Source organism: Sciurus carolinensis, chromosome 9, assembly GCF_902686445.1.
Source record: "Sciurus carolinensis chromosome 9, mSciCar1.2, whole genome shotgun sequence".
NCBI lineage: Eukaryota > Metazoa > Chordata > Mammalia > Rodentia > Sciuridae > Sciurus > Sciurus carolinensis.
Genome location: NC_062221.1, coordinates 69777545 through 69802947, shown reverse-complemented (window position 1 = coordinate 69802947; position 25403 = coordinate 69777545). Strand labels below are relative to the sequence as shown.

Here is a 25403-nt window from a genome sequence, read left to right as displayed (position 1 = left end):
CCTGGGTATAGCCTGGAGTGTGTTCACTGAAAGCTTAATGACGAATCCAGTCACAGCTGTCACTGACCAGTTTGCCCAAAACTGTCCCCATTTTAGCGTGCGAAGTCCTGTATCCTGGGAAACCATGTGTCCTGGGTAAACTGGGACTCTTGGTCACCAGCCCAGACTGTGGGAAATGGACAACCAAGTGGCCTCCATGGCACCAGTTACCTCGATGCCAAATGAAGATCAAATCCCTGCCATGACCCACTCCAGGGACCCACTCCAGGTTTGCATGTAAGATTGAACCAACACCCACGTGAAAATCAGTGGCCGTAGAAGTCTCCCCTGTCACAGGGCAGGAAAACACAAGCAGTGAGGCAAATCTCCTTGGTGGCTGAAGGGGAGCCCATGCACCAAGCCAAGCCATAGGGCAGCAGGTTTTGGACAGAGTGAGCTGACCAAGGATGGCTTCTATAGGACCAGGTGTTTCTCAGGGTTCAGAAACCAAAGTGAGGGCTGAGGTGGCACATGCCTGTAATCCTTGAGACTCAGGAGGCTGAGGCAGGAGGATCGTGAGTTCAAAGCCAGCCTCAGGAACTTAGTGAGATCCTGTCTCAAAAAAAAAAAAAAAAAAAAAAAAGTGTGGGGGGTGCTGGGGATGTGTCTCAATGGTTAAACACCCCTGCGTTCAATCCCCAGTGCCAGAAAAAGAAAAGAAAAGAAGCCAGAGTGAGACTGGCCAAGCCCAGAGCAGCCCTGGAAGGGCCAGGCTGAGCCCACCACTCTGCTCATTACCACAGGAATCAGGACAGCATCAGGTACGGCTGTCTTTACTCACCAGCGCCATCTCCTGGAGAGTGCTAGTGAGAGGGAGAGGTGGGAAACAGCCTGGCCTGGGGTTTCCTCGCTGATTTGGGGTAGGCGAGACTCCCCAGGGTACAGAAACTGGCAGAGTTTCAGCCGAGGGAGGTTGTCCTCACAGGGCACATAGAGAGTAAAACTCCAGGGGTGGGAAAAAAAAGTCCTATTGCACCAAAGTCACCCCACTTCTGCCAAAGCTTTTGTAACAGTGGTTCCTAAACCCACAGGGCATTAGAGTCACGGACAGCCTTTTCCTACCTTGGTCTCTAAAAGTAGTTCTTCCTTAAGTTTTCTATGAAAACCTTCAATTTCCCTTTGTTTTGACATTAAAAAAATAATTTTTTTAAAGCATGCATGTATTTCCGCATCTTTGGGGAGACCATCTCAAAATTTGCCACACAAGTTCAGGGATGCCTCTGAGGTTAAAGACTGCCTGTGGCCTGAAGCTTCAGGGACTAAATCAGTGTGACTCACAAAGAGTGTCTTCTGGAGTTTCCTTACTCCAGGTGTGTCCTCAGATCACCTGCTGCTAGCAGACCTGAGTCACAGCCTGCAACCTGAGTGGGTGCCTAGGTGGCTCATGGATATTAAGGGTTGCACAGCACGGGTCTAGATTGCTGGCCTCTCCTCTTTCCCCAGTTTGTTAATCTCAATGGTCTTGTTTTCCACCTGAATTCCCGGTTCCCAGAGATATGCATCTGGGCTCCCCCGCTTATTTGTGGGCCCATCTACACAGGTGATGGTGCCAGCTGCATTTACCCTGCTCCTGACCACAGGCCCCAGCTGCCAGCACTGGGGATCATTAGGGACTCAGCATGGGGATCTTGGTGTGTGGCGCTATGCAGCTGCAGAAGGATGATGCAGGCCATTGGTGCACTGGGAGTCCCTGGTGGGCTGGCAGGAATCTGGAATGGGAACCTGTCAGCCTTTGCTCTGGGGTGGGCTCCCCATCATGACCTGCCCTAACCCCTCCCTCACAATATCGTGGCAGCCTGGACCCTTCCGGTGGGACTGTCTGCCCGCCTCCCCTGACGGTCTTGGGACTCACAGGATGTAGCAGATAACCCCGATGCTCCACATGTCCGTGGCGTAGCCGATGGGTTCATAGTTGATCACTTCTGGAGCCACAAACTCTGGGGTGCCAAAGAGGACCTTCAGAGACCCTGCATTCTCTAAAACCAGGACAGAAAGGGGTCAATTGCCAGCACGTTTGTGGAGCTAGGTCAAGGTAAGTGCTTGCCCTTGTCTGTGTGACAAGCCCCAAACTGGAAGTCACAGATGAGGGCTGGGCACTCGGGTGCTCTGTCCTTGGATAACCACACCAAGACACCTGACCTCCTCATTAAACAGGTGCATCAGCCTACCAGAGGAACCAACAAATAACTCGCTCACCTCAGATGTCCTGAGAGGGGTGGGGAGGGCTAGAAGAGCACTGAGCACCTGCCCCTGTGGCCCTTTGTGTGCCTGTCTCCATGAGGTGGTTCCCCAAGGCAGGGATTGTGGCTTCTGCTTAATAACGTCTGCCAATCACTGTGTCCTATGTACTCTGCTAGGTACTTTGCAAGGTTTGGATTTTCCTATTTAATATTCTCAACACTCCTGAGAAGTAGGAATGATGCCCATGCTACTGAAGACAAAAGCGAGGTCCCACACAGTACATCCGAGGTGTTCAGGACCTGAACCAGGTGGTCCAATGGCTGAGCCAGGTTCCCTCCCCTCCTCTCTAGCTCCTTGTCTCTCCTCCTAGGAGTCATGGGCTGGCTGGGGGCCTAAATCATAGATGGCACCTCTCAGTCACAAAGGATGGGGTGCCCATTAGTTTTTGCAGGGCAGGGACCTGCTGCTGGAGGCTGTCATCAGTATGGGGAGTTGTAGGCCCTTGACCCGGGGGCCATGTCTGGTCTTGTTTAACTCTGCAGGGTCCATGGCAAATGTTCTAAAACAGAGTACTTAATGGCTTTCACTCAAACCTCCCGTTATGGTACCACTTCTATTCTCTGGTCCTTGGTGGATATCACAGTTGCCACACACCCTTCCCTCAAGGGAATCTGAACATTGTGTTCCCTGGTTGTGGCACTGCAAGCTCCTGAGGTCAGTGCTTCCCTATTCATTTACTTTATTAATGGGTACTGTACAAAGGCAGGCCCTGGATACTGGCCACTAATCCCACCCTGTCCCTTTAGCAGGAGAGAGCAAGGCAGGTGTGTTGCCCAGTGTCAGGATGTGCTTCTGGCCTGACCACCAACAGCCAGGCAAGCAAAGGCCTTTCAGGGCCCCACTCCCTCACTGTCCTCTGTAGGAACAATATGGCCTCAACCAGGACTGGACATCCTAGGAGGTCTGCCAGATGGGATTAGCTTGGCCAGCAACTTCCTGCTTTCCACAGTGTCGTGAAATAAAGGCCAGCCTCAAACCAGCTTGGAACTCCCTGTCAACAGAGCAGTGTGGCTGAGAGGGGAGAGTGAAGCTTTTTGCTCAGATACTGAAACATCAAAGACTGCAGAGCAAAATGGCTGCAAGCAGTACATGAGGCAGAGTCACTGACCAAAACGACTTTGGGGTGAGTATGAGACCCTGACTACTTCTCCCCTTCCCTCCTCCACTTAGGGCACAAACAGCAGAGGGACTATAGAGACCTTGGACTGGGCTCCGGGTCCTTCAGCCCCAGCACTGCCCCTGGCTCATGGCAGGTTGTGCTGGGCACAGCTCTATGAACCTTCATCTCCTACTCTGCAAGGTGGGGCTCATGAACTCTGTCCTGCCTACTCCTGGTGAGAATCAATGGGATTTAAAAAAAAATATTTTTCAAGTAAAAGTGCTCTGGAAACTGTGCAGTATGATGTAGATGTGAGAGGTCACCATGGTCAAAATGAGTTTTGCTACTAATGACACCCGCCTCCTCCTCATCAAATAAGTAGCTAACGCCTACCTAGTACTTACCATGCTCAAGGCACTAATGCTGTTGCTTTATTTTATCAACCTGTTTGGTCCTTGTCATAAGCCTGTGAGGTACTGTATCATTTTACAGGTGTCACACAGTACTAAGTGGTAGAGGCTGAATTTGAACCTGAGCAGTCTTCATGGTCTCCCACTTTGGCCCTAATAGGGGAACACACAGTGGTGACAAGAGAGGTAGGTCAGCCTTACCCAGCCTTCGGGCCAGACCAAAGTCGATGAGCTTGATCCTGGTGCCTGTCTTATTGACACACATGATGTTCTCAGGCTTGAGGTCCAGGTGCACGATGCCCTGCTTGTGGATGTACTCCACCCCCTCGGAGATCTGCCGCATGTACTTGATGCACTCGCGCTCTGTCAGCTCAAAGTCCTCGTCGATGATGCGCTCGAATAGCTCGCCCCCTGAAACTCTGCGGGGACCAGAGTGGAAAGGCACTGTGGTGAGATCCTAGGATCATGGGGGCTGTGCTGGTGGGGCATCTGGCCCTGCTAGGATGGGGGGTGTGGCACTTCCTGCAGCTTTCTGAGCCCCACCCTTCCATCATGGGAAGAGGGTCAGGGTCTTCTGGATTTCTGCTGGGAGTGGGGTGCTGCCCTGTACCTGCCAAGCTTCAGGGTCTCAGGAAAAAATAAGAAATCAAGGAAGTACTCAGGAAGTACAAGGAAGTACTCAGACAGTCTCAGGGGTGGGTGTGAATGGAAGGATTTGGATATGATCTCCTCAGCAAAAAGGTAAGCCCTGGGCAGTCTCTTTCCCTCACAGGACTACAGATGCACAAGGAAACATTCTCGTACCCTAGCTGGGTCTTTTTGTCACAGGGAACTTAAGTTTAAAATACAGTTTCCCTAAGCATTGATTTTGTACAACCAGGAACAGAAAAAAATATTTCTGATAATAAGGAATCCTCAGCAAATTTTCTAGAATCAGTTGGCTGTAACCCATTAAACTGACAGGTTTGCATACTCTGGCTAAGCCTAGTATTGGTTTACTTCCTCCAGTGACTAACTTGTCTTGCCTGGACTCCTTCCTCGCCCATGCTGGAAGTATAATCCTTTGTACCTGGAGAGACTCTGGATCCTGGCCACGTCCATTCCATTCTTCTCCTGAAGCCCACAGCCAGGAGTCCTGTGCTAAAGGCTGTCCTGGGCCTCAGCCAACTAGCATATTGTCCTTAAGTGCAAATGCATGATACTGCTAAATACAACTTCTGCTAAAAACAACCTCTGGTCCCCTACCCCAGCTCTCTGAGCCACCTTTCTTGCTCACTGCTTAGCAAGCTTAAAGCATGTCTTTGGCAACGTATGCAGCATTCAGATACCAGTACACCCTCTTTCCTACAACAGCCTGGAGGTCCTCCAGCTGGACAAGGCTCGGTGGAGTTCTGGGACTGTGCTCTTGCAAGGGTGTACCTTCTCCTAGGGGAGTCATCATGAAGAGATGAAGGTCTGACTCTGAACCCTGTCTACCTTTTACGAACTATGTGAATTTGAGAAAATTAACCCTACAGAGCCCTAGTTTCCTTATTTTTCCCACCTCACTGAGTTGCTAGGAATGTAGAAACTTTGTAAAGTATCACTCCTGACACACAGGAGGTGCTCAGTACATATTATTGTTTGATATCCTCTGGTGGGACAGGTGGATCTTGTCACTGACCTCTGTGGGAGAAATAGACAGGGATGTACTGTGGGGTCCAGCTCACAATGGCCTGTCCACCTCCATCACCATACAATACTTTGCTGGCAGGACAGAGCTGGGAAAGCTTAGTATGTGCCAGTGGCCACTAGGGGGCGCTAAAACCAATGCTTCAGGACCAACCCAAGGAGAAGGTTTCTGCACAGCTAGCAGGTGGCGCCTTTGTCCTTAAGCCCTTTTGCTTTCCACCAAGGCTTGAAGACAAACTCTACAATGTTAGGTCTTAGGTGCTTCTTAACATTTCTGTGCCTCAGTTTCTTCATTTGTACTCTGAAGATAAAAATATCACCACCCACAGGATTGCTCCCGAGATGGAGTGAATTAATATAGGCAAAGGGCTTAGGAAGGTGACTTGTGAGCATGGTAAGTTCAAGCTGATTATGAAATTTTTATTTTAAAGAATCACTTGGGGCTCTCACTGAAAATACGCATTCCCAAGCTTCTTCCCTGGAGATTCTGGAAATCTTGGGAAGGATCTGAAGATCAGTATTTTTAAGACATACCCAGTTACTCTCATGGTCAGACATGTTTGGGAGATACTGGCTTACTCCACTACCATCCTGGTGGATAGCTGAAATCCACATCCTAGAAGAAATCCCTCCCTATTTCTCTATATGAAACGCTCTCCCTCTGTGGGCGGTATTGTCTCTGCACTTTTCGTGTCAAGCCAGCCTTGTCTCAAAGTTGTTTGTCAGCATGTCTACAAAGGTCTGGCTCACCTCCAGGCCTTCGTTTGCACCTGGCAGTATCTGGAACAGATAAGATCCCCCAAAATGTTTGCTTTTAAGTTTGCACTATTCTGAGAAAGCAAGCAACCATTATTTTCAGTGCCCTTGGGAATGTCTGAGGCAATGTGCGGCAGATATCTGAGCCATGAAGATAATGTCTTAGGCACTTCTAGAGGTAACTTATTCAATATTAGTTCAAACAGGTTTGCTCCTATTTCAAATAAGCAGGATTAATGGCTCTGAATGTCTCTCTCCAAAATGATCCAGACTACGATGGAAGGTTGGTTTGGTAGAAAGAAACCACCATCCACAGGCATAGGATAATGCTAAGGGCCAAGACTGGGCCAGAGGAAATGTGTGCTTAGTAAATTAATAGTGAGTGGGTGAAAAAGTAAATGAAATACCTATTATCACCAAGGTTATCTATCCCAAGAGATCAAATTTATCCTCAAAGCTTTAGGTCTTGGCCAGCCCTCAGTGGCAGTTAGAAGGAATGATGCTAGTCAGAGATTCAATACTCAGGCCCTCTCTTCTTTATCTCATGGCATCTAGCTGGATGCTCTTTGATCAGTTTTACACAGTAGCACAAAGGTGAGGTCAGCTACCAATGATTCAGCCTAAACTTCACGTCCTCTTCAGTGCTGTGGATCCTACCACCACTTGGAATAGCCCAAACACTTCCAAAAGGACAAGCCCAGGCTCCAGGCCAGGTCTCAGAGCAACACTGCTGTATGACGGGGGCTTGTCCAGTAATTTCAGAAGTCAGAAAGTCTGAAGACACATTTATTCTTCTTTCTACATATCTGAGACAGCTGAAAGGAAGGAATACATTTCTATATCACCAAGCATCACTCTTCTCTTGAGTTCAGTTTCCCCATTAAACAAGGAGAATAGCAAATTGCACTGTTAAACATCAAGCTGTCCCTCACTGTGGCTAATCTTAGGATGGTTAGGCTGGCAGGGACATATGGATGGAGTACATACATCCTGCTCCTCTCTCCTTGGGTTGAGTTTCTATCAAGGGGCAGGCTCCAGAGCCCAAGGGCAGGCGATGAATCTTCTGGCATCTGTGCATGTAAGACTTGCTCCTGTCCATGGGGGAGGAGTAGGGTGGAGGGATGAAAGCCAGACCAGCTGAAACCTTCTTATGTTTCTCCCTGCTTTTTCCATCCAGCTTGCCAACTCCCAATTCCAAGCTAAGTATGGTATTCTGCCCACTGGTGCTGCCGTCCGGCCTTACCCAGAGACTCAGCTGCCTTCTGCCCCCTCTCACGAACTTGCTCAAGGTTTAACTTCTAAAGATAAGATATTTCTACACATGTCCTCATATGCCCACTCTACCTGGACTACGCAATTTGTTCTAGAGCAACTCTGAAAAGCTGCAGCCCCCCAGGGTATTGTGGGGGGTACGATGAACAAGGCCATAGACATGGGTTAAACACTTACTGACAGTTGAGGGGGGGAGCAAATGTGAGTTTGATCATAAGACACAAGTGAAGATTTTCTCTGAGTCATTTATGATTCCACGGAATTGTAGATTTTTATAGCCAAAAGGGAGGCTTGGGATTAATTATTCAGCCCAAATTCCTCTTTTGCTGGTAGAATTGAACAATTATAAAATTGAACTTGAGGCCAAGCTTCCTGAATACTAGGAATTTGTTCCACGAATTTGTGGTGTTCAATGATAAAATGTTCATATCATACTTTTAAATGGAAAAAAGACCAGGAGACAGAGGAAATCAATGTATGATACTATTAAGAGTCACCCCCCATTACAGGCGCTGTGTTTTAAAAGCATTGTTCCACTTAATTCACACAGCATTCAGGAGACCATTTTAATAGCCTCTTTTATGGATAATAAAACTAAGGATTGGCACAGTTGAGTAACTTATTCAAGGTCAGATAACAGGTAAGAGGCAGAGCTGGGATCTAAAGTAAGGTCTACCTGACTCACATCTGTGCTCTAAACCCCTCTTGCCTGTCCTGAGGAACACATTAGGAAAGGAGTATATTCACATGTTCCTGTAGTCAGGGGAGAGAAGAGGCTGCTATTATTCTACTCACAGACCTTATCTTTCCTGGGGAAGAATGCCCAGATGCTGAGGGATACTTTCCCAAGGACTGAGATCCCCAAAGTTCAGAATGCATCATGCAAGGATGCTGAAGGCAATTCTATAATAGCTGCAAAATTTTCAAACGTGCAGACCCTTACCGCCAGGGCTCCCCCCACTTCTGGGAACATAAGCTACAGATATACAGAGGCATGAGTGAAAAGAAGTGTGTTTGAGGTTACAAACAATGCTTATTTGCAAAAGTAAAAGCCTGGAAAGTACCCGACTGCTTATCAAAAGCAGATAGCTCAAAGACATGAGATGTGTCCATACGGTGAGATCCCAGGAAGCTGTGAGAACAAAGGTCTGACTATCACACTGCATAGGAAAATGCAAAGTGTGGAATAGCAAGTACAATAAGTTACTTTTGTCTTAAAAGGCAGGAAAGTAAGAAGATATATGTCATATACATTCATATTTTCATAAAGAAACTTTGGAAAAAATACCCACAGAAACCAATAAAATTGTTCTCCTCTGGTAGAGGTGGAAGTAAGGTAGCAACAGGGTAGATGGCGGATGGGGGTGGGAATAAAACTTTTTATTGTGTATTTTCTTACAATTTTTGATATGATGGTATATTTTCAAAAAATTCCAAATATTCAGACGCACAAAGGAAATCCATAAAAAAATGCAGATGCTGTGGAGGACACCTGGCTTATTGGTACCAGTGTGTTTGTGTAGTGTGTGTGCTTGTGTATGTGTGAGAGAGCAGGAGGGAGGTAGAGGATTAGGATGTAGAGGAAACAATGGATTTGGGGGAAGCCTTGGCTGGAGGTCATCTGATCCATTCCCCTGCCTCAGCAGAGAAAGTGCTACTTTGGTGAGTGAGAAGTCAAAAGGGCACACTTAAGGGTGGAACAGGGTCACGCAGAAGCTCAGTGAAAGAACCAGAGCAAAGAGTCTACTCCTGGATTCTGGGCCCCCAGCCCTGGGTCCCCTTTACTTTTGTAGGGAGTCAGGAAGCTGCCCGTTCTTTCCCCTCAAACTTAGACCACCTCTAGGTGAGACTGCCCTGCATGAAATCAAGGAGCCTGGGGATAGTTTTGGCCCTTTTGCAGGGACACTAGAGGGGAAAGGGTGCAGGGTCCTGGAAGATTGTGCTATTGAGGAAATGAGCACAGGATGACAGGAAGGCCACCACCCAAGGGTCTGGGTCAGTTCTGGTTCCTACTGGTCAGCCCTGGCCACAGGCTGGGGAGAATCTTGCCCAGCACATCCCAGTGCAGCTCTGTCTACCTTGGGTCAGAAGTGGCTGAGATGGGACAGTGGGACGGACACAGGCGGGGGATCCCAAGCCTGCACGCCACTCACATCTCCAGGACCATGACGATGTTGGCCTTTTCTTCAAAGGCATCCACACACTGGACCAGCTTGGGGTGGTGGAGGCAGTTCATGATGCTGATCTCCTGCCGGATATTCTCTTTTTCTTTTGCTGAATATGCCTTGAAGAATTTCCCTGCCCAGATTTTTCCAGTTTTCTTTTCTACAAGTCGAAAGACTTGTCCAAATTTCCCCCTACACAAAAAAAAGGGAGGAAAGAAAAGCCAAATTTAGTCAAGCTTTCTACTAAGTTGGGCTGGCTAACTGTGGCGGCAGGACAAACCTGGCCTGCCTCTTTACAGCCAAGGTGTGAATGGAACCCACACACACACCTGTTTGCTCACATATTGTCCACATTTGCCTTTGCTCAGCAATGGCAGAGCTGAGTGGCAGAGACACAGACCTATGGCCCAAAGAGCCTAAAACGTCACCTATGTGGCCCTTTATGGAGAAAGTTTGCCAATCCCTGCTCCAGATCAATGAAGCGCACAGCTCTTCCATCTTGGTTGGTGGTTTCCCTTCCCTGAAGAGGGACTCACAGAGTTGGGTTGAGTTCGTCCTTCCCAAATACAGGATTACTGAACCATTGCCTTCCACTCCAATCTAGCACTGATCTCCGGGTGACAGCCCAGGAAGGACCCCGCTTCCCATCACTGGAGAGTATGAGTCTTCTCTGTGACAGAACTCAACCCAGCAGGGTGACTCCTTTCACACGTTGCTAAGAGCTTTGCTTTGCTTCTTTATCGCCCAGAAAACAATGGGAATAAAAACTGAGCTCAGTTCCTCTCTCTTTCCCCTCTCGTACTCCTCCAGGGAGAGACCCCCGGGGGGAGTCAGCAGAAACTGCAGAGTGAGTTCACCAGGGGGCTGTGAGGCTGCCCTGCATGTTGATGAAGCACTGGGCAGGGGGTGCCCCTCAGGCTCCTCTACTGCTGGGGACCAAATGGAAGGGATCCTGAACCCACATCTAGTCCTATTTCAGTGCTGTGCTATGAAAGGAGGCACAGAAAAGGCAGGCCTTCCCAAGGCTGTGACAGAATTGCAGGGAGGACTCTGCCTGTCTGCCGAGAGTGATGCATTCCTGAGCTGGTCCCAGTGACTGCAAGAGTCAGGACAGAAGAGAGTAACTGGGCTTAACTATGAGACCTGTGCCACCCTCACCCCGCGGCCCAGAGGCAGCTTCCCACTCCACTTACGATCCTAGTCTCTCTTCAATGTCATAAAAGTCAGATACTTTTTGTTCCGTGTTGACTGTCACTGTTCGGTAGTCAACTTCAGGTTCCTTCTCATCTGGAGGGCATAGTCAGGGTGAATATGAGCCATCAGATCCCCTTGCTCACCCCACTCCACCCTGAGAGGCTGACCGAAGGCCACATGGCCGGCACTCACCATCATCGGACACCTCCACTTCATCCTTCGGCTCTGGGGGAGACAAGGAGAGGCAGAGAGAAGATGGGGATTAGTGCTGAGGTCCATCAAGAGCAAGGCATGCTGGGGCTCTTCCTGGATACCAGGCCACCCAGCCCAGACCTCTGAGCATCTCCTGCAGTCAGTCAGTTCATTCTGCAAACAGAGCCAGATGTAGACTGGCAGGTCCTGGCCTCATGGCCAGTCACTCCACTCTTCCACCAGGTCTCAACTCCATCCCTTCTTCTCTAACCCCACGACCCTGGACCTATCCTCCTCCACATCTCTTCCCGTCCCTGTCAACTTTCAGAACCTACATACAACTGTCACAGAGTCCTTTCCTGCCCTGGTTTCCAAGTCAGCAACTTACAATTGCTTCCAGTGTCAAATCTATGTATGCATTTATTGAACATTTTTTATGGGATCCCTGCAGTACGCCAAGCATCTTGCCAGCGATATGGGCATACAAAACAAAACACATACAAGGCATGATCTCTCTTTCCTTGTTAAAGCTTATAATTTAGTTGGAGAGGCAAAAACATACATAGTTGAAGTATCGATTACAAAGTGTCACAATACCACGTGCGCCTCCTTATGGTACACACTGAACACATCATGGAGGGAAGCAAGACAGAATGGGGCCAAGAGGTAATGTCAGAGTACTTGTTCATGAAGGAGTAGGCTTGAACTGTGTCTTAAAGGAAATGATGACACAGTGAGGGGTCAGCAACGACACAGTGAAGCCAGCAGGGGTCCACCAGGCAGGTTGAGAAGGGACACAGGCAGCCCATGCCAGCTGCTCTCACGGCTATGCAGCAGTGAAGGGTGATGTGGGGGGCAGGCAAGGAACCCCCCGGGGAACACATCCATTTCTGAGCACCAGGCTCTCCTCTGTCTTGATACACGCTTTTCCCGGGACAATAGTGTCATTCTGGCCTTGGCTGAGTGCCTCTCCCTATCTGGGCCTCCACTTCCTCATCTGGGGGAAGAAGTTGAGCCAGGTGACTTCTGGGGCCCAACCAGCTCTGGATGCACTGTTGTGTCATGCTCTGTGCTCCTCGGTCATCACATGGGCTGTGTTCTGGTCAACAGGGATGAAGGGACCTTTCCTGAGGAGACGGTGCAAGGACATGACAGAAACTGAAGGGAAGAAAGGATTTTTAAAAGTCTGTGAATGTGCAAGAATGGAGGAAGGAAGGATTGTATAGAGGGAAAAGAGGGGTGGGAGGGGTGGGGGGGAAGGGAAAAAATAACAGAATGAATCAAACAACATTACCCTATGTAAATGTATGATTACACAAATGGTATGCCTTTACGCCATGTACAAACAGAGAAACAACATGTATCCCATTTGTTTACAATAAAAAAAAAAAAGTCTGTGAATGTGTGTGTGAGTGAGTATGTGGGACAGTGTGCGAGTGTGAGTGGGTGTGAGAGGGCACCTGTGTGGGAGTGGGTGTGGGACCAGAGTCCGGGAGCGTGTGAGTGTGTGGGATGGTGTGGGGCGTACAAGCATGAGAGTGTGAGTGTGCATGTGTGTGTGAGCATCTGAGTGTGAGAGTACATGGGGAAAGGGCGTGACCTGCGGAAGCCCTGGCACAGTAAAGCTGGGGAAGGAGGTGGCCAGTGTGTCTGCACTTCCAGAGAGGGCCCAGAGCTGGGAGGGTCAGCCGGGCGGGGCTGCCTCAGGAGCCACGCTCTGCTGGAGTTTGGAAGGTCTGGGTCTGTGAGGGAGGAGGCGTAGCTTGACCTGTGGGTGGCAAGGCCCCTGTGATGCTGAAGCAGAACAAGGACTGGAACCTAAGGGGTCAGGGAAAAGTTACGGGATCCACAGAGGATGAGTGCCACTTGCTGAAAAGGGTTTGAGAGTTATGAGCGTGAAACCAGGAACAAGAGGAGCTGTGATCTGTTTAGAGTTCTTAAAACACTGCTGACAAAGTTTAGTTTTAAAACTAAACAGGAGACTACTGGGAAGGATAACACAGAAACAGACATGGAAAATGAAAAAGGGTGAGGACCCAGAGGCTAGCTGGGGAAGAATGAGGGACGGGGAGCCACAGAGATGGCTGGAGCTGGGTCTAGATGATCCGTTTTTCCAAATTCGCATATCTGGGAGTTGAGTGACATTGTCAAATCCATCAGTGACAAGGACATCCTGAGAGGATGCACTGATCAGTTGGGGGAGAGCTGAATAGTTCTAGCCTTGGGGATGACAGCCCCTGAGATGCACAGTGAAACTCAGGGGAAGAACACAGTTCCTCAGCCTTGGGCCCTGGCCCTCAGCACGTTGCCATCAGGGCAATGTGCACTGGCCACGACAGGGAGGGCCACTCTGAGACCCTGGGTAAAGCTTCGTTGGTATCTGCTCCCAGGACTCTGGTGATTTAAAAGAAAAGCACACAGTTGCCAGGGTTACGGACTGTCATCAACTCATGCACACCATCACCTGAGGGCCCCATTCTGGGGCAGGGCAGGCCTCCTGTGAGGATTTACGCCTGGAGGTGCCACAAGAACAACGAATAGGTCAGGGGATGTGTAGATTAGTTCCACAAAGACGTTTCCAAAGAGGGTTTCAGAGAAGCAAGAGATTCAAGTCCACTGTTCACTGAACACCTGGTGGATGCCAGGCATGGCCCAAGTCTTACAGACAAAATAGCAGTTTCCTGTAGGGAGGCCCCAGCACCCTGACCTGCAGTGCCAAGTCTGAGACAGTGGTTGTGAAGTAGTGAGCACCCTTTATTTTCTTGGTTTCCTGCCACATTTTCCTGGTGTGGCAAAGGGACCGGAATGTTCTGAGCAGCAGGGTGAGAGAAAGGGAAGGCAGCCTTTCTTGGCCCTGTGTCTTCCAGAGTTTATACTCTGCTAGTCAAAGAGGCGCAGTGCAAGAGCCGTGAGGGATCTTCTGTTGCCCGGGCACAGGGGCTTTCCCAGCCAGCCTGGGAGAGGGCCTTAGATTCAGAGCTGGGCTCTCCCATCCCCCTGAAGCCAGTCAGATAACTGCAGAGCTGGCTGGCCTTCTGGCTCCCTCCCAACACCATACCTATCCCTACCTCTGCCTCTCACATGCTCTGGTTGGGGGACCAAACCCTATCCTAGGGATTCAATTCCTCACTATTGTACCACAGACTTTTTCTGCAGGGCTCTTGTTATGACCCCAGCCTGCTGTGTCCCCTTCTGCCTTCCTCCTCTTGTCTTGCCTCCATTTCTACTTGAAGGGCGAGGCAACCAGGAGGGTTGGGGTGGGGCAGGAGAGGAACAGGAAGATACCACAGCTCAGCTTGCTGAGCATTAAGGGTTGTAGCAATGACAAATGTGACCACTTGGTTTCCATCTTTCCACTAAGGATGAGCTAAAATTGTAGAAGAGAGGACTTGAGTTAAACATCTAAAAACAACAACAAAACCCTCTAATTAGAATGAGCTATGAGATCAAAGAGCTAAGTGGGATAGCTATTTGGCTGAGGGTTCTGAGATATTCCTGCAAACAGATGAGAATCTCATTACCCTGGAGTGGTGTCCCAGAGAAGACCAGTTAAGTGCTCAGACAGACACTCACAGCACAGATCCACTGAGACCCACAGCAATGAACCTTTCTGCTGCAGGGGACTGCTGCACACCCTGTGGGCGCTAGAGGGCACCCTGGCTCTGGACACATTCTCCAGGGCCAGGTGGGGCTGGAGCCTGCGATGGCAACGGCCCAGACTGGGTAGCTCTGGCTGCCCTCTGGATTGCAAGGAGGCCCCAGCTGGAAAGGAAGCTTCAGTTATAGCTGTTTTGCTAAAAACTATATAGACTAGGACAAATGAGGAGTAGGAGCAAAGACAAGGGGATTTAAGAGGGCAGGAGTGTGTGTAGTGGGGTAGAGTTCAAGACCTGGCTGCATGGGAGAGCAGTCATGGCAAGGGGATGGCTGTTTACTTGGCTTGGTAAGGCCGGGCGGGCGGGGAACTGTCAGGTAGGGACTCTAGTTTGAGCGGTGGTCCTGGTATAGGGAAGCCACTAAAGCCCGGTGGGAATCCCACTTTGTTCTTCACTGTCTTTCCAGTGCCCGTGGAAGCACCTGGAGCTCACGAGGGGTGCATGCACAGGTGAGGACTGGCAAGTAAACAGGGACGGAACTGAGATCAGCATGAGGTAGAAAGCTGAAATTACCAAGGTGAGAGGCAGGAGCAGTGGTGGTGGTGGAGGTACAGCCCACAGCAGCTGGGCTTTGTGGAGCGGAGTTAACGGCACTATTTTAATACGACCCCTGTAGCCCCCTGCTCCAAGAAGTGACCTCCTGTGATCTCCAACTCCAACCACCTGCCAACACACCACACACACACACACACACACACACACACACACAAACTTACACCACCTCTCTCTCAGAGTTGTTTTCCTTTAAAATAGAAGGAGATGGCTTACTGGCTTATAATTCACTAGCATCTGAGCAGACCAAGAACTTTTGCTGGTAATTACTCCCCACCAACGCCACCTTCCGCCCTGCCCTCAGACCTAAAGCTTGCCAACTGTTCTCCCCCAACCCTTGGATAATCCAGCTGGCCGGTCTGGAAGTCCTGGGCGGCTTAGACCCCTGCTCTGGATTTCAGCCGATTTCCCTTTGCCCCAGCAGGAGGGGCAGCAGCCTGGGGGGCTCTGTGGGCTGCCTAAGACTTCCTGCTGAGGACTGCAAGACCACCTGCCCTGCTCCTCCTCTTCACAGGTTCTCCCCCAGAGTCCTGGGTACTGCTGTCCTGGATTCCTGGAGGCCACCGTCCTGCCTGCTCCTGACTCTGCCTGTTGCAGAATGGTCTGTGTAGGGGGGGTGGGGGTAAGAGGGCGGCACATGGTGGCTTTGTTACTAAGCTTCCCCCACAAGAACTGCGATGCCAGCTGGAGCTTTAGGAGCTGCCCATGTGCATCCCCAGGGCTCAGAGGTGAAGGTGCCCAGCACATAGGCTGCTGGGGTGACAGAGTGAAGTTGGTATGTTTTCCTTTGGTGTCCCCTCTCTTTCTTTCCGGAGCCCTCTTTTAATTAGAAAGTCAAGTTTTAAGACCTGTTTTATTCCCAGTTTTAAAAACTAAAGAGAGATATCAAGCCAGGCATAGTGACACACACCTATAATGCCAGCTTGGGAGGCTGAGGCAGGAGGACCGAGAGTTCAAAGCCAGTCTCTGCAAAAGTAAGGCACTAAGCAACTCAGTGAGACCCTGTCTCTAAATAAAATACAAAATAGGGCTGGGGATGTGGCTTGGTGGTTCAGTGTCCTGAGTTCAAACCCCGGTACCCCCTCCCCAAAAAAAGAGGTATCCAACCAGGACACTTCCACCCTTACGTTGTGTCTAGTTTCTTCTAGGACAGTTCCCTCCCCATCTCCTTTGACACTTTAGTCTCGCACAAATGTCTCTGCCTCACACTCTTAAGTTCTCCTCTCTCCAATAGCATTAGTCCCTTGTGTTCCTCCATGTCCTTTGTTTGTTTGTTTGTTTTTTTATTTTTTTGGTACCAGGGATAGAACCCAGAGGTGCTTAACCACTGAGAGACATCTCCAGCTCTCTTTAAAATATTTTATTTAAAGACACGTTCTTGCCGAGTTGCTTAGGGCCTCAGCCTCTTTTTTGCAGGGGGAAGGGTATCAGGGATTGAACTCAGGGGCACTCAACCACTGAGCCACATCCCAAGCCCTATTTTATCTTTTATTTAGAGACAGGGTCTCACTGAGTTGCTTAGTACCTCATTTTACTGAGGCTGGCTTTGAACTCTTGATCCTCTCAGCTCAGTCTCCTAAGCTGCTGGCATTACAGGCACGTGCCACCACACCAAGCCCTCCATGTGCTTTCCTATCCCAAACCTTTTTTTATCTTAAATTCACAGCATCCTTTTCCAGTTCTTCCCACAAGACACCTTGAGATAATATTCCACATTCCTGGCCTCTTTTTCTTCCATCTATTTCCTAACCAGAACAACCATTTTTCCACCCTGGGGAAACTCTATGGACTTTGATCTCAAAGTTCACTACCAACCAAAGGGCTGAATCCAAAGATCCTTCTGATCCCTCATCTCTTTCACTTCAGCATTTCTTAATTTGCTCCTTCCCTTGTTTCTACAATGGACTCCAACCTCCTCCTGGTTCTCTCCCTTCCCAGTCCTTTCTGCTGGTCCTGCAGACTCTTGCAGCATGGTCTTTCTCTGCCATCCTCTGGGTGACCTCACTGATGCCCCTGGCTTCAGTTACCAATTAAACGGTGCAGACTCCCAAATCTGCAACCCTAGCTTACACCTGCCTCCTGAGTCTTGGACTCAGTAGTCTTAAGTCACTTCCTCTTGGATGTCACTCAACCCAACCTGTCTGAAACCAGAACCCCCATCTCCTCCTGTTATCTAACCTCCAAGTCACTCAAGTCCCAGACCAAGGAGGCAGTGCAGTGGACTTCTTCCCTTGGTCTGGCCAAAGGAGCACAGGCCTCAGGCCAGATGTCTCTTGGTTCAACCTTCCACTTAGCTTTCACAAGCTTTGTGGCCCCTGGCAAGCAGCTTTGCCCTGCTAACCCTCATTTCCTGCCTATGAGATGAGTGTGATAACAACCTACTTCATTGGGTTGTTAGGACTGAATGAAATGATGCATGTAAAGTGATTAACATATTAACATGTGGCAGGTGCTCAATGTACGTTAGCCATAACTGGCTCTTGAATCTGTGCTCAGTTACCCAAGCCAGGAACTGCGAGTCAACTTACACTCTTCTAATTCCCCCACTGAACTCTCAAACCAACAAGTCATCAGGAATGGTCCATTCTAGCTTCTGAGGCTTTCCTTCATGTCCTTCCCATCCCTCTCCTGGATGAGCCCACAGAGGCCCACCTGGCACCTGATGGACTCCAATCTCCTCCCTATCATCCATTCCCCACTCCAGGGCTTCTCAAACTTTGATGAGCACATGAATCCCTGAGGAGTGGATCACACTGAAACAAAGGTTCAGAAGCCCTGTGGGTTTTGGGGTTGAGAGTCTGCAGTCTAACAAGCTCCCAGGATGCCAAGGTTGCTGGTCCACAGCCAAGCTTTGGACACCTATTTCTCTAGGCTGCTTTCTAAAAACCAGATCTAATCCTCTCAATCCCCTGCTGAAAATTTTGATGAAATTCACAACTTTACCTACACTGCCTCTTATCTTACTTCCTCTTGTTCTGTCTCATACAACATATGCCCTGGCCACACACAAATACCACTCATTTCCACTACTTCCTGCCCTTGCTCATGCTGTGTAGAATGCCTTTCCTTACCTTCCTTGCCTCTTGGAATCCTAATTCCTTTTCCAAGACATGGCTGAAGTGTCACCTCCTCCAGGAAGCCTTCTGGTCTCCATGGTAAAATTTTCTGCGCTTTCTGCCACATGCCCTCAGCTCTGTTTGTATCACTGCAGTAAGATGCAACCTATCTCATTATAGTTGGCTATATATACATCTGTCTTCCTAGATTGAAGCTCCTTGTCTTAGCTGTCTTTGAATCCCAAGTCCTGACACTATCACCTCCTGGTGGCACTGTACTAAAATTGCTGGTTCAATGTGTTTCTTTTGCAGTTTTGGGGAGCAAACCCAGTGCCTGGCCACCAAGCCACTGCCCCAGTGTATGGGTTCAGTGGTTTTTCAAAGGTCCTATGTACTTCTTTAAAAGTATGAATCAGAAAAACAACCTTACAAATCAGGGCCACAAAATGTCCCACCAGCCACTGCTGGTATTTTGTCCTTCCTTCTGCACCCCTCTCAGCACAGACTTTACACACTTAAGCTCATTTATGCACACTTGTTTCAAAAATAGGCAAAAGGTGGAGCAGCCTACCCTCAGGTTTCTCTCCCACCGCTGTGAGCTCAGACTCCTGGCTTGGCTCACTGGTTCCATAGACGTTGATTGCACGCACACGGAATTTATACTCGCGGTCAGGCAGTAGTTCCTGGACGTTAAAAGAGGTGCTGCGGCATGTGGATAGTTCCTTCCATGTCTTGTCCACCGAGTCCCAGATCTCGACACTGTAGGACTGTACAGCACTGCCCCCATCGTATGAAGAGCCGTACCAGGACAGGGTCAGTGAGGAGGTCCGGATATCAGAGGCACAAGGTGTGCCAGCTGGTGGGTCTGGTTTATCTGGGGATTAGAGAAGCACAGTATCACCCAAACTCTCCAGAACTTCAGGGAAAGACAGTCTTCTTCCTCCTCTTTTTTATGGTGCTGGGGATTGAACCCAGGGCCTCCCACATGCTAGGCAAGTGCTCTACCACTGACCTACATCCCCAGCCCAAAAACATTCTTGAATTAGCTCTGTTGTGGGGAGAAACAGCCTTGTGAATCCATGAGAAGGTCCCTATTCTGGCTCTCATTTCTCATTGACAGTGCAGAAAGCCACACACACACCTACTTGCTTGGAAGAAACTTTCTCTGGCTAGTTTTCCAATCGACAAGTCATGATTTCCTGTAGTCTGCTCAAGTCAGAAACATATTTTTCAGAGTAAACAGATCTAGGAAGCTGCTTAGTAGGCGTGGACTATTTCCCATCAAAAATATGTACTGGGAGAGAGTTGAGAGTGGGTGTGTGTGTGTCCTTTATGCCAGAGGCCAGGGACCTGTGACAGAACCAAAGGTCTGTCTCCACTTTGTCTGGAACTTGGGAAACATCCACCCCACTGAGGGGCCAGATACCAGAGTGATTGAGCTCTGAAGTCACACAGATTTAGGTTGGAACACAGACCTGTATCTGCTCAGTAGCTGTTAGCTGCTCTGCCTCAGTTTCTTCATCAGAACAATATGGATAGTAATAGCATCTGGGTCGCAAGGTTATTGTGAGAAGTTCTTAGAAAGTCCTTGACTAGTCATTATTATCTTCATTACAGGAGTTTCTTTCTAACATTATAGTACATAAGAAATTACTCCTACCTTACCTCTTTTGTTTTTGTTGTTTGTTTTGCTTTTGGTGCTGGGGATTGAAGTCAGGGCCTGTGTGTACTAACCACATACTCTACCACAGAGCTATACCCCAGCCTCTACCATACCTTTTCCATTCTCACAGGACTGGTGTATAATGACATAAAAAATTTCAAAAGCAAATTGCAATAGCAAATCCCAGCCATCCCTGATTAAGGGACGGGAAATGAGCTGAGGACACAAATAAGAAGTGACTCTCTTGGCTGGCTGCATTCCCCTTCAGATGACCTGAGCTCAGAAGAGTAAGGCTGTCAACTTTAGGTCAAATCATGGTAGTCAACACTTTAATGAGATTGTTTTTGAGTTTTGATGATTTTTGTTAGTTTGCTTATCTGAATCAAACTCCTATTTTTCAGATTTAGTTTTAGCATATGGTTGGTTACAGATGTATGTGTTAGGTACAGATAATCCCCTCATTGCCCAAGCAGTTTCAGTTCATGGAGCCTCACAAACTAGCAGTTAAAACAAAGCTATGTGGATTTATAAATATGTAAACCCTAGTAAATTTGAGACCTGTTTGTCTGTCTTTCTCATTTGTAAAATGGTGTTAATATGTACCTACCTTTTAGGGGTTTTTGCAAGGATCATGGAAACAAATGCAGACAGGTAAAGTACTTGACTCCTACTCTCCCACCCCAGCTAGGTAGGAAGGCCAAAGGGAATTCTGCAAATGACCCTGTGTCCATGGGGAAGGAAGAAATTTCTGCATGTATATACATATACAAGGATGCACACATATGAATACATATTCTTATATAGTCATTCTCTCCTCTCCCCTAGCCCTGCTTCTTCTACATTCCAACTCAGAAGGCACTGCTCAGAATCCATCTGTCCCCAACAACCCAAGCCTGGATCTCCTCCTGAGAATGATTCTGGGAACTTGTCAGAGCCACTTCCCAGCCTCACAGCCATGCTGGAGACCTATGATAGAACCACTTTCACTGGTTGTTTAATATGCTCTCTTAGAAAAACTGTTTGTTCTGAAAGATATATTGGTCTTTTTAGAAACATTTCTCGTGTTGGCTAAGATGTTTATTACTCTAAACTCTCTTAGCAGCAAGTGGTTCAAGTCTTCTCAAGACTAGCTAAGGAAGTAAAAAGCCTACGGAGGGATGAAAGGCTCACTGCCCTGCCCCGCATGCCTGGGAGACACGTGACTAGACACCGTTGATCATAGATGAGTACAGATGCGGTCCATTGGCCAATTTTCTCCCCTCTGTTTTGGGCAAGAAAGACAAGTTGGAGAAATGAGCACAGCATTAGGGGTAGTATTTGTACCTTTCCTGTTAGAGATCTTGAACTTACTTATGATACAGTTCACCTCCTATAACACAAAGAAAAGATACAAAAATTTGGGGAAGTGGACTTTGATTCCAAGTGAAACTTCACCACATAATTAGTGCCCAATGAAGGAGGTCAGAAAAGACCCAAGTCTGAAGTCCTATGAGATTAGAAGCCTCCTTAGAGCTACAGGCTGTGCCTTGTGTTTTCTATTCTTTGTACCCACACTGCCCACACAGAGGCTGATCTAGCCAGAATTGAGAACACTCAGGATGGATTAGCACGCTCCCGTAAGCCTCCACACCAAAGACAGACACAGTCTGGGCAAGCGCCTGGCCAAGGGGAGGCTGGCTCAGTATTTGGGGTCAGGAGCCCTACACTTCCTCAGAACTCTCCCAGGCTTCCCTGGAGACTTGACTGACAGAATGGGAAATGCTTCCAAGGAAAGGGTTCCTCATGGCACCAGCTCCAGGATTCTGTGCTCAGCAAATATTCTTATTTCTGGGAAAACGGAGGATCTTGTCTGTAAAGCTTCCCGAAGCATCTGCCCTTGACCTCTCTGTGGATGCCTGTGTGAAGCCCATCTGTGGTGCACCTAACCTGCCTGGACATCTTTCCACTGGTGCTGAATCCAGCAGCTGCTGGCAGGGCCCCCGGTGGTCATCTACATGGATCATCCTCACCCTCAGAGGCTAAGGCACTCTGTTCACCAAGGAAACCCAGCTAGTCAGGGACAGAGCCAAAAGGAGATTCCACAAAGCCTCCAGACCCTGCTCCAGGGCTTGGTACTTTCCAGGCTATCAGGCAGGAGATCAAAAAAGCATCTTACTTAGCTCAAGCCAGGCATTGCGAAGGGAAATCTCCTGTAAATCATGCAAATTCCAAACTCAGATGGCATTTGGGGATTATTGGGCATTTGGGGTTCGCTCTATTTTGTTTTTCTCCTTTAAAGTTATGCAAAGAGACCTGTTTTTCTGGTGCTGGGTGAGTGACCGTAAGGAATCCATCTGGATCTGCTGCTCACTCCCTCCTCCCTCAGGCAGCAGACCAGGGGCCAGGGGCAGGAAGACAGTGAGCATCTCAAATTCCTATGCTGCCTCTTAAAATAATAATAAGCCTCCAAAATAGCTAAGCATCACTCACTGAAACTAACTGAGGGAAAGGCTAGTTTTTATTATCATTTTAAAAATAGGAGTCATAGACTATCTGAAAAGAAACTAGTTCTTCAAAGAACATGCCATAAAAGAAGTTTACTGCTAACAAGTGGAAGTTGCATTAAACAGGCCTTATTTAGTTGGCCTGTAAATGGATGCTTCTAAAGTGCTTGAAAACTCTCTGGAGCAGGCTGAGCAATTTCTGTTTTATCTCATTTACATTTCATGTCTACTTAATAAACCCTGATCAGATAATACACAGCTGTCCCTGGATACACACAGGTAAATCAGCTTAGTCCTGGTTTATTTTGGACTAATTCTAAATTCATGGGCTCTGAATGAATGCGGCTTTGCTGCTCCCATCAATGCAAGTCCTCATTTTATTGAGCAATTCTATTCTTAGCTCTACAAGGGGGAGGCAGACAGAAAGCCCAGCTCTCCATTCCATTCCCCTCCCAGGACGGCATTTAACATGCTACTCCTGCCAGCTGGCGGGCAGCCACGCCAATGGCCCTGTCAGCACTGGCCATGGAGAATAAGAAACTCAACCATAAAAGGGCACAACTGCAGCCCATGCAGTGGGGATGGAGGAGGGGAGTGTGTGGCACCAGGCGGGGGTGGCCAGGATGGGGGTGGGGGCGCTGGTTCCAGAAAAACAGTTCAAAGCTGCCGAGCCCCGTTACCCAAGCAGGGCAGATGAGAGAGAACACCAAGGAAGAGTGGAAACTGATGCATGCTGATAGGAATCGGGAGCAGGGCCAAGTCAATACTTTCAGGTACTGCTCTAAACATACAGTTGGCTGGACCACTAGCACCAATCCCCAAAAGTTCCTGACTCCTGGGGGGAAAATTAAGGAAATAAGCACTTGGAGTCACTAAAGACAGAAAGAGTGAGGATAGGATTCTTTTTCCCCTTTATGAATGAGAACCCATTGCCTGACTCCTTAGTGTACCATCGTTCCCAGACCCCAAATTCCTGACCTAAGGACTCCAAGGGGTCAGAGAAACAAAAGGAAAAGAGGGGAAATGGGCCAGAGTGACAGAAGTAGGTGGAAGAGAACATGGGCAGAGACAGAGGCAGGGAGGGGGAGGGCAAGAGATAAGGCAAACAGAGAGAAATGCAGACCATGGTGGGGCAAATTCTCTCTCCAAGGACCCTGGTGTCCAGTGACTTTCTAGGGGGTTCTGCAGTACTTCCCTTCTAGGCAGCCTCACTGGGCCTGCCACCCATGGTCTGTTCTGGTATCTGCATTGGGCAAGTTCATTGGCCACCTCACTTGCCACTCCACCTTTGTCCTTTGTCCTCCTATTCACCTGCGTAGAAAAGACTCCCTCTTCCCCAACTGCTCAGGTCCTGGAGGGAGATGCTGCAAGGCTCAGTGCGAAAACAATGGGTGAACTGATGTCAGCAGCTTCTTGGTATGTGGACGGTCCCCCCAAAGGCCTGCACATCACCTCAAGATGAATTTTCTAGACAGAGGCTTCCTTAACCTGTGGGGACATTCTGTACCCATTCAACACCCATAAGTAGTATCTGGAGGACAGGTGTCCAAGTGCTTGAGATTCAGCTCCTATGTGGCCACCGATGCACTGTTATTTGCCTGAATTAGTCTTCTGTTTCTCCTCTGCAAGGTTGGAAGCACACCTTCACCCAAGTCCTAAGGTGAGGATATGAGATGGGGACAATGGAGGGACACTGGGCTTGAAGTCAGGGCACCAGAGAATGTCAGGGCTATAAAAATCCTTTAGAGTACCCTTCTCCACCTTCCAACCTAATGTCTAGACACTTCCAAAAAGAGGTTCCAGGGGAAGAGTTCTAAGCACTGTAGCCACATGAGTCCTGTTCTCACAGATCTTTTTGTTCCACATGCCCATGGATGTGTGACCAGGAACACAAAGGAAAGTCCAGGAAGCAAGGAGTCATAGTCAAGGGCAATGCACAGTTGAGAATTTTGTGCACTGCATAAGGGCCCAGTGGAGGGGTTGAGGCCAACCTCTGCTTCCCAAGCCCTGGAATGCAGCACTTAGATTTTGCCCGGAGGGGTCCCTTTTCAAATTTTCACAAAAGTACCCCATAAGCTTAAAAGTCAAGAACAAATGCAAAACCTACTCAGGTCTCACATATATGTCAGTGAACACCAGTTTGAAGGGTTTCATAAGCTCAATGTGCCAAGGCCCACACAGGCACAAGACATGGTCTACTCTCCATATACCTGCTCCTTCATCTGTTGGTCTCTCTTAAGCCCGGAGCACCTGCCCCATGGGGAGCCAGGACTGATGGAGGAAGTTGGGCATGGCTGATGGTGAGGAGCAGTTAGAGAGTGATTTTGGTGTTTTAGGAGAGAGCTGGCCTGGGCCTGGAAACTCATTAGGAAAGAAGAAGATGGGCTTGAGAATTGGTCTGGAAAAGGACTCAACTTATTATGGGGTGTTGAAGATGGGAAAAGGGAGTGGAGTTAGGATTAGGAGGACACAGTGACCTCAGAAGAGCAGTCCTCACAGACTAAGGGGAAGTGGGGGTGAGGTGCAAGGGGCTGAAGAAGCTGAATTGGAGTAGAGACTGTGCCCTGCAGAGGTTGTGCCCATGGGGTAATGGGGGACAGGAGAGGAGGGTGCGGGTGGGGAGGACAGCAAGACAAAATATTGCAGGAGTTATACATGCCGTGTGTTTGCCTAAGATGGCCACATCTGTGGGCTGTGGGAGGAACCAGTAGAGCAGAGAGGCTAAAGATAAGGGAGAAGTGGGAAGGTGGATCCCCAAGAGCCTGGGATCTAGAGTATAAGGGGGCAGCCTCCAGAACCTGGAGGGTGAAGTAATGGGGGGACAGAAGTAGACACCTGGAGATGTGGGGCCCAGAAATTGAGCAAATTCACACCTGGTGTCTCGAATCTCTCAGAGAAGGAGAGGCCAAGGCCTGCAGGGTGAGGAGAGTGAGCAACAGTGCTGGACAGAGACA

General features: G+C 48.8%; 1 protein-coding gene across 3 annotated transcripts in view; it reads right to left on the bottom strand.

Moving 5' to 3' along the window:
• Nucleotides 1-25403, bottom strand: part of Mylk (myosin light chain kinase) — a 241483-nt gene that overhangs the window by 20473 nt on the left and 195607 nt on the right. For all 3 annotated transcript variants that reach the window (XM_047563725.1, XM_047563723.1, XM_047563724.1), the window contains 6 exons: nucleotides 18875-19177; nucleotides 11040-11072; nucleotides 10847-10940; nucleotides 9642-9845; nucleotides 3991-4208; nucleotides 1892-2015 (listed from right to left, as the gene is read on the bottom strand). In XM_047563725.1, coding sequence (XP_047419681.1) covers nucleotides 1892-2015; nucleotides 3991-4208; nucleotides 9642-9845; nucleotides 10847-10940; nucleotides 11040-11072; nucleotides 18875-19177 — 976 coding nt within the window. The remainder of the gene's footprint in view (nucleotides 1-1891; nucleotides 2016-3990; nucleotides 4209-9641; nucleotides 9846-10846; nucleotides 10941-11039; nucleotides 11073-18874; nucleotides 19178-25403) is intronic.